This window comes from Opisthocomus hoazin, chromosome 2 (assembly GCF_030867145.1).
Source record: "Opisthocomus hoazin isolate bOpiHoa1 chromosome 2, bOpiHoa1.hap1, whole genome shotgun sequence".
Taxonomy (NCBI): domain Eukaryota; kingdom Metazoa; phylum Chordata; class Aves; order Opisthocomiformes; family Opisthocomidae; genus Opisthocomus; species Opisthocomus hoazin.
In genome coordinates this window covers 33382803-33392033 of record NC_134415.1, presented here as the reverse complement: position 1 = coordinate 33392033, position 9231 = coordinate 33382803, and the positions used below count along the sequence as shown (strand labels likewise).

Here is a 9231-nt window from a genome sequence, read left to right as displayed (position 1 = left end):
AAAGTCAGGATAATTTTTTCCACTGAGGACTCTGCAGGGATCTCGCCCTGCACAGTCCTGCTGCAAACTCTTGTTTCTTGGGTGAGGTGTGTCTTCTCCAGAAGAAGTCCTGCTCACTAAAATAAGTGTAAAACATCAATTTAATCATGGCTTTCAAAATTTTCTCTTTAGCTAGCGGGGGTGGCAGGGGAGGTAGCACTCCCAAGAGAAGTGAGGGACCTATCCAATTCTAATCTGGCACCTATCACTGCATTTTCAAAGCTTTACATTCTCTGTAGATCTGAGTGAAATCAAAATCAGTGACCTTGTTGACTTTTACTGGGGCTTTGAAGCCATAGGCATGGTTATTCTCAGTTTCCCTCTGGATTATTTAGACCCTCCAGGATATTTTCATAATGTGCTGCAAGACGAATGACAGTCTTCATTCAGACAATCACATTCTGGCATGTTGACATTTCCCCTCCCAAAAAATGAAAAACAGCAAGATAAACCAAATGCTAACAGAAAAATGGAATACAGTAGGTGTTACAAAGCCATTACTTACACACACCCCAATGGTTATTTTGCATTTTCTGCCTCATTTTGGAGAACCATACAATCTCCCCCAAGAGATATCATTCCATCATGCTGATTACCACAGATTCACACATGAAATTGCATACTGAGATATTTTTTTTCTTGTAACATTCAAGACAGATGTTTCTCATCCCCCCACTGAAAACAGCAGAGTGATTTTGTAGCCCTTTGTTGATATTAGCAGCTATGCTAAATATTAGCAGCTATCACCTTGTGTTGCAAGTGGTGGGCTCCTGGGAGAAATCGTGATGAAAATCTCAGCAGGCAAATCACACCCATCAGTGGTAACAAGATGATTGTAATCATAGCCTTCTCATTACAGTGTGGACTGAAGAAATAAATTGGGATACAAAGTCCAATAGGTGGCTCATGTGCCATAATGACAGAGTATTTGGAAGCCTTCCCTGCAGAGGAGGCTCCCTCAGACTCAAAATCACTGCCCCAGGCACCCTAGGAAACTGGTCTCACTTAGGAGTCAGTTGATTGTTACTCCCATCGAAGATGAAGGTCACCAGCATTCCCTGTGAGAAACCAAACAACCGCAGATTGCGCCGTCCTCCCACACAGAGCCCTTATTTGTTACAAAACCACTCTACAACTGATCCACATAGCTTGATCCTCAAGGGCAACAAAGAGAAAATCTTCAAAATACAACCCTGGAAAAAAAAGAATTCAATTTTCGTATTTCAGACCTGAAAAATGATTGACGTGCATAACAACTTGCCTACTTTTTCCCCAGATGAAAAATACTGTCTCTCCCTTCAAGCCTTGCCTTTTTACAGCCATTGACCTTCATAGCTACAACAACATGAGCAACAGAGAGATAGATTTAAAAGAAGAACAAGAGGAAGAAAACAGCCTGGAGACTGGCTGCACTTTATATAGACAGACAAAACATGTATGAAGAAGAATTTCTCATTTTGCTGCTCCCCGGCAAAAGAAGTGGTGAGCAACTGACATACTTTGAGCTACACCGAAAAGCAAATACTTGAGTCTTGATTTTCGGGTGTGCAGAGCATCCACAATGCCTGATAAAATCACTATAACACTTCAGCAGTTCTCACCTCGGTCTGGCGTTTGTTCGAAAAAAGAATTAACCTTTCTAGATAGGCCTTGAAACCCAGAGATACTATGAAAAAAACCCAACGCTCTCAAAAATGGAGGTTTAAATCACTGGAATACGTAGCCTTATTTTCAAGAAACTGAGCGAGCAGGCCCAAACTATAAGAGTATGTGTCGAGAGTCAATGATGCAGCTACTTTACATGTTTTGAAAACCTCCCAACTGAACCTGCCTGTAGGTGTATTAACTCTTTTCCAAATTACCTGGAAATCTTTGAACAAAAGACGCAACGAAGCATTTTATGTGTCATGAACAGTCACTGCTTAGACAGTCACAAAGTGTTCCACCTCGTGTTTTAACCTTCTGCCTGCTGTCTGACCACAGCCATGTGTACGAGCAGGTGATAGATACAGTTGTATACGACTAGGCAAGGTATACCTGGAAAAGACTTGTTCTCCACTCAGCAATGTTACTGGAACCAGACTGAATCGGAGTGTCCCACCATGTCCTACGGCACAGGTGGAGCAGAGCGTGTGCATGTCTCTTCTAGCAATTATAATTTCTAAGGGAAAGCAGCCAAGTGTAGCAGAGGTTAGACACTTCAGATGGAAGCCGTGAACGAGTAGGCTGGATGGATTTGATCCTCTGTTCTTTGCACATTTCCCTAATTAGTAGATTTGCCCTCTGATGTAACTCTTTCCACTACACTAGCATCCTATGATCTCCACTGATCTTTCTCAACATCTTAGATGCCATGAAGTGCCCTCATCCCTAAGTCTTAAAATAAGAATCTGAAGAATCCATAGAAAATCCTTCATTTTTAGTAAAAGTAATTGAACCATGAAAGAATTCTCCAAGACCCTCTTACTCTCTCTATGAGAGGATTTATCTCAGGCAACACTGGAGCAGTGGGCAATTCGAGGGCTAAACCTGGAGCTGACAGAGCTCAGCCCAGCTGTGATTTAATGAAGACAATCGGTATCTGGGCTGAGGAGCCGCTCCTGATTGTGTGGAACAGAGCAAATGTTTGCATGCAAAATAATAAATTTTAGGGTGAGCAGAACAAATGATGCAGGGCCATCTTTTACAACCACTCTTGTAATACAGCAGATCATTAGCAACAGAAATTAGGCTTTGCTAATCTTTACTAGTCTCTAAACACACAGTAAGAAAACAGCACTTGCAGGTAGAACTTCAAGGCTTTGATTAAACATAGTGGATATTTCAGGAGCAAAAACTCAAAGCTGACTCCCACTCTTCCTGTGGGCTTTTTAGCAAACAGAAATACCCTGAAAAGAAGCATTAAACTGTGTTTTCTCACAAAATGAATGAACGTACATACAAGTGGAGGACCTTGCTCTGAATTTCCCATGCTTAAATTATTGGCCCAAAAGTTGATAAACACCTTCTGGTGCTGAGATTTTCAAGGCCGAGCCATGAATCTGCCCCAGAGCCTCCCACTGACGTTAACAAAAGGTTTGTAGCAAAAATGCCTGGATGGCTTTCAGAACTTCAAACAATACCTTCCTAAGCAAAGATTCACTTTTCAAGACTCTGGTTGAGAATTTAAAAGACATACTCCTTGCTGCATGAATTGTCCAAGCTACACTGAAATCAGTGGAAATATGAAAATCCCATTTACTCAAGATCCGTCCTTTAGCACTTAAGGTTACAACATCCTATTCACAATCATGCTAATCATCAGAGATCCTGACTGCCCATAACTCCTGTTAAAACCATGACAAAATCTTTGATCTCTGCAGAATACTTTGTAATGAAGTATCAGCTAAACCACCCCTAAACAGCAAAACTGAGAGAGCAAGGGTGCACAATATCTGGGTTAGCTGAAACACCAGCCTGTGTTCCCAACCATTCGGCAGGCAGAATCTTTGAAGCTGTGACATGCAGGGCAGCTGATGCAGCTCATCTAGTTGCTTTACATCACACCCATTCTTCTCATGTTTGCTGATACGAACTTTTTGCCTTTCCCTTCATCACTTTAGAGAAAAGTACAGCAGCAGCTGCTACATTCAGCACGGCCAGCAGTATCATGTAAGTAATACAGTCATTTGATTCGAGAGGACAGCTTTATCTTAGCACTGTGCCTCCAAGAAGTGGTGACAGAGTTATAAGCCTTTCAAACTCCCAGAAAATCCTAACTCTTCTGGCCACTGATGACTACTGAATGCCAGCGGCAAATCCCTCTACATAGCACTTGGCGTTTGATGTCCTACCTTCTCCAGGTGCGTCCTCACAGCAAAGGATAATTGTTCCACTGGCAGCGATGCCTGCTGCTTATAAATGGTATATGTGTTATCTCTACCTATGTGTGTATTTGTATGCATGCATGCGTGCAGGTATATATACATCTTGCCTACGTAACCCTGAGAGCTAGCCCTCACCTGTCAAGCACTGCGGTAAAAGCAGGAGGTGGGGAAAAAAAAATACATTGAGTAATGCCAGAAAATTTCTGAAAAGCCCAATGCAAAAAATTCTACAGAAGACAGGAAAGAACAGGTCAGCCCATCATGCAGACTACTGTTTGACTCACTGATCGCTTCAGTGGATGGCAGCTTCCTTGTTTAGTTAGCCATTTGATTATTCAAAGCACAAAACTTCGTGTCTCTCCATATCACTGACAAGGTAGAACAGGAAGATGCATTCAACTGTGTCTTAATACATTTTAACAGGGTTTCTGTTTTCAGGTAAGAAAAAGTTCATAAAGGAAATACCCTCAAAAACCCCACATTGTCTCAGAACATGTGGGGCCATGACAGTGTCTCCATTTTGCCAATCACTAAATCAGACCTATTTCTAAAAAGAACATGTAAGTAAGATGAAGAGAAGCATATGTTTTACAACAGATGCAGTCAAAACCATCCAGAAGTTACAGGGGAAACCTCCAATATTCTTTCCAGCACTATTGCAGACATCACATAGGCTAGGTCTCCTATGTGGAATACAACATGCTTTCTTTGCTGTACAAATGTAAGGAATGATCTCTCTGGAGGCGAGTGTTCTTCCCACTCATGTATATACATTCTCCAACCCCACGCTCTCCATTTCTGGTGGCACTTCTGGGTACCAGCACCATGTTCCACCCCAGGCAATGAGTGTGTAAGAGCAGCGTGGTGAGGGCAGGGAAAAGGACAGCATGCGCATACCAAGCCATCAGAGATGTCTTGTAGGCAAGAGACACCTAATGGGAAATATTTCAGATTAATATGGAGGAGCAGCGAGGGCAGGAGAAGGCAAAGTTGTAAAGGTAAAGCAACGAGTGAGGAAAGGGATAGACTATGCTGGAGATTATTTTATTCCCAGGCCACACGGCAACAGCAGGGGTCAAGAAGCTTGATCTAGCTGAACCAGAGGAAAATCGCCTTCCCTTATTTACCAAATTAGTGTATTTGGTTTAATTCTGGGGGCCTGCTTCTTCCTCTCCCCTCCTAACTTTCCCACAAACCCGGCTGTTCTCTGTTGAACCTATCACTACCTGAACTTTTGACACTGTCTACTCAGGTTTCTTACTTGGAACTAAACAAGCAGTGACAGTAACTGCTCTGGCAGGAAGTGGATTCTACTGAACTACACTGCTCCCACAAGCTTCTTCAGACTGTCAAAGTGTTCTGGTACTGACTGAGTCACCATCTTTTTTCAAACCTGGTGACTTGCTAACGTCCCCATCCTCAGATGATCTTTTGTAGGAAGTAAACCTGTCCCACCTAAGGCAGGAGATAAGCAAACACACACATCACGATGACTTGATTTCATATGAAAGGAATTTCAGTTCTACAACGTTGTGTTTCAGCCCCCAAAATTAGGTTTCGTTTTGAATGCAAATACTACGTGACTTAGTCCAGCCCCATTCACTTCCAGCAAACTGGAAGTGAATCTTCTTGGGCAAAGTCTCTCCCTCCCGGTCAAGGCACGCATCCAGCTAAGTGACTGCCTACCACGTTACCAACAGAAGGGACAAGACTGAGAAGCTACAGAGCTAAAAATGTAATTTGTCATGGCTTAAGAGAAAAAGACAAATTCGATAGCAGAGGGCAGTAGCAGACCACCATCAGTATCAGGTGTGGGTATGTCCTGAGCAGTGCAGTACACTAGTTTGGCTGTAGGGCATTCAAGAGAGTGCTTTTGCATTTGAACCACTCAGAAACTTTCAGGAAAAACAGCCCTTCTTCCAGCAGTGACATTTTAAAAGAAAAATCATTGTTTGTGGGGAAAAAAAATATTTATTTTGTTTTGTTATTTCTCTGCTTTCAAAATTTAAAAAATGTAAATTAATAAAAAAAAAATTGGCTAAAGATCATATCATGAGACCAATCTGTCCAACAGAAAACCATACATTAAAAAAACCCTGTTTTTGAAATTAAAAGGAATAAATAATGAAAATTTATTAAAATTTTCATTTCAGATCGTGGCATAAAGAAAAGTCTAATTATACTCTAAACTTCCTTTCCTAATTTTTCTTTCCTTTGTTTTTGATAAGTTCTATACTTCAAGCTAAAGAGAATCCTTGAGAAAGTCGGCCTTCCAGAGAGAGATGACTAAGAAAACAGACTGAAAAATAAATAAAATTGTGCAATGTTTGTAAGTCACCTAAAGAAAGTCTATAAAAACTGTCAAATATGGTTGTGATCTGCCGCAGCAATACGGAATCCAAAGGAAAGGGACTCTCTTCAGACAAGGCAACAAAACATTTTTTTTGGCCATTTGGGCATCAGGTATACATATTTATGATGAGTGCAACTTAATGATTAATATATATCCTCTTCTTGTAAGCGTGGGACAAGCGTGCCTCTGCTGTACCTGTAGCGGTTAGCTCCCGCAGCTTGCACAACAGAAGCCTTGCTTTCCTCCCCCATTCATTGCATTCAGGAAGGGCATCAAGGTGGCCTGGGGAGATTTACAATCAAAGGCTTCCTGGCCTGACCTTTACTCAGCTCTGAGGATACCACGAGCAAGCACCAAAGAGACTCCATATATAGCTGTAGAAACACCAGAATGGCATCGGGGGACCGCAGCCTTAAATGGCAGAACTATCTAGAAGATGAAAGCGATTTTTTTCCTACAAAATGAGGAATTCTTGCCAAAACATGTTGATTTCTACAGGGCCTTTCTTTTTCAGGAGTTTTCACTGGAAAGGAGTCATCAAATTCTTAAAGGCAAAAAGTCTCTATTTATAAAACCAAAGAAATGAAGGAAATTACTTTTAAGGAGGTTTCAAAATATTCATTCCACTTTCAGACTAGCTTTAGGCATTGGCAGGAAAGCAGCGAAGCTTGACCTTCAGAAAATACAGTCAGCTTGCTATTTTCTTCCAGAAAAAGAAAACCGCTCCCTGGAGTCACCGCTCGCACCTCGCAGGCCAGGCCATGCCACAGAGCGTACAAGCGCATGGGATCGCACCACGGGCACGGCCAGGGAAATGGCTGCTCCTGCAGCCAGATGCACAGGAAGGGACCTGGGTCGTCGTCCAGGCACACGGGGCCACGCGCGTCTCCGGGTGTCCCCCCTCTCCCCGTTAAAAACAACCACTTTCAACGCCCGGCTGCCTCCGCTTACGCCAGGCCCAGGCTCGTCCCGTCTGCACATGGCTGGGAAAGGGCAGGAGCCTGCCACGCAGCAGGACCGCTTCCAGAACGGCCTCTTGCCACAGTTCTCGGACCTGCTGGAGAAACTCAGGTGAAAAAGCCACTTGGACATATTTTAGGAAGAACCCCCTGCTCGGCACCCAGCTGTCATTGCAAGCGGTGATGGGCAGAGCCTGGCAGCGGGGTGTTACGGCCGACGCCAGCCCTGGGACATACCGAGCCATGGGCCACTGCTGGAAAAACGGTGCAGGCTCGGCCCGAGCACTGCAGCCTTCGCTCAGCAGCTGTCTTGTCAGCCCTAATTGCTGGAGGAACAAAGGAGGGCAGACAGCAGCTAATTTCCCTGTCTCATCTGCTTAAACGGTGAACTCCTGTAGGCACAGCCAGCCTCCTCTCCGCGAGCCCCTGAGAAGCGAGGGGCAGCAGCACTGCGGCCCAGTCATTGGCCTGGGGAAGGGCTGGGGACCCAGCTGGGGCTGGCAGCGTTCAGAATCAGCCGACTCCCTGCCGATTTTGCACACGCAGGGGTTTATTGTAAAGCGAGGTACGAAGGGGAATAAAATGGCGGCCGGGCTGCGATCTCCCGCAGCGGCCCCCAGGGGGCACTGTGCTTCGCCGCGCGCCGCAGGGCGGGCCCGCCCCCCCGGCTTTTCCTCCGCGTCGCGCCCCGCCCCAACATGGCGCCGCCCAGTGCGGCTTCACCCGCCGGGTAGAACGGGCGGCGCCTGCCAGGAGCCGGCCACTTCCGCCGCCGGTCCATTTCCTGGAGGGCCGCCCTTAAACGCCGGCCGCGGCGCTCGGAGGGCGCTGCCGCAGCCACCGCCCGCCCCTCCGCCCTGCCTCCGCGGCATGCCCACGCCGCGAGCCGGCGGCGTGACGGGAGGCGGCGTCTGCCGGCGCCGCTCAGCCGAGGCCGGGAGGAGAAGCGGCTCTTTTAGCCTCCCGCGGGGACCGGTTTTCTGACTGAAACCGCTGGTGCGGGTCGCTGTAAGGGAAGGCGGCCCTCGCGGGTGGGCGTTGGAGGGGAGCGAGGCCTGCCAGGCCGTCCCCCGCGCCCCGCCGCCCGCCCGCCCGGCATGCGGGGGTAGCCCGCGCCGGCAGCCAGCAGCGCCTCGCCCGCCCCGGCCCCAGTGCCCGCTGCGGAGCTGGCTTCAGGCGGCCCCAAGATGTTCAGCTGGCTGGGCACCGACGACCGCCGGAGGAAAGACCCCGAGGTGTTTCAGACGGTGAGCGAGGGCCTGAAAAAGCTCTACAAAACCAAGCTGCTCCCCCTGGAAGAGCACTACAAGTTTCACGAGTTCCACTCGCCCGCCTTGGAGGATGCCGACTTCGACAACAAGCCCATGGTGCTCCTCGTGGGGCAGTACTCCACTGGGAAGACCACCTTCATCAGGTAAAACTCGCCTGCCTGCCTCCCGGGCGTGCCCGCACCCTCGATGCCCATGGGCCGTGGTGGGGCAGAAGGGGTCTCTGCTACCCGCGCTACGCCTGGATCCCTCTTCTGCTCCCCTGCCTGGTGCCGGTCAGCAGGTTTCAACTGAAAGGCCACCTCCACTCAAGAGTCTAAGAGCGTTCCTTCACAAGGACAGGGTGGGTGAGGTGTCCAGTGAAACACCAACGTGGCAAAAGTAGCCCAGGGCAGGGCTGAGGAGTGCAGCCAGGGCATTAGCCCGGGTACGTGAGTCACTTGGGGCCCTCTTGACTGTTCAAAGTGCAAAGGCTGCGGGAAGCCTCGCACAGGGCATCCCCGTGACTGCTCGGGTCAGGGTAGCCCCTATAACAGACATTCTTTACAAACTGATGTATGTTTCGGGTGGTGGGGCAACCTACGGCCTTGGGAACCTCCCAGTGGGTGCTTGGGTTTGTAATCATCTGGTTTTCGTGCTTGTGTCTGTCTTTCTCTGCACTGTTCCCAGAGGCAGTGCTCAGAGCCTACTTTGAGAAGCATGTGTGCTCGGGAGGGTGTGTGTCTGCAGAAGAGATACCTGCCCAT

The 9231-nt window shown here is 47.3% G+C and overlaps 1 protein-coding gene across 1 annotated transcript in view; it reads left to right on the top strand.

The window, feature by feature from the left end:
- Window positions 1–8033: 8033 nt before the first annotated feature.
- Window positions 8034–9231, top strand: part of EHD3 (EH domain containing 3) — a 29160-nt gene continuing 27962 nt past the window's right edge. The window contains exon 1 of the mRNA XM_075413128.1: window positions 8034–8631. Coding sequence (XP_075269243.1) covers window positions 8405–8631 — 227 coding nt within the window. The 5' untranslated portion in view covers window positions 8034–8404. The remainder of the gene's footprint in view (window positions 8632–9231) is intronic.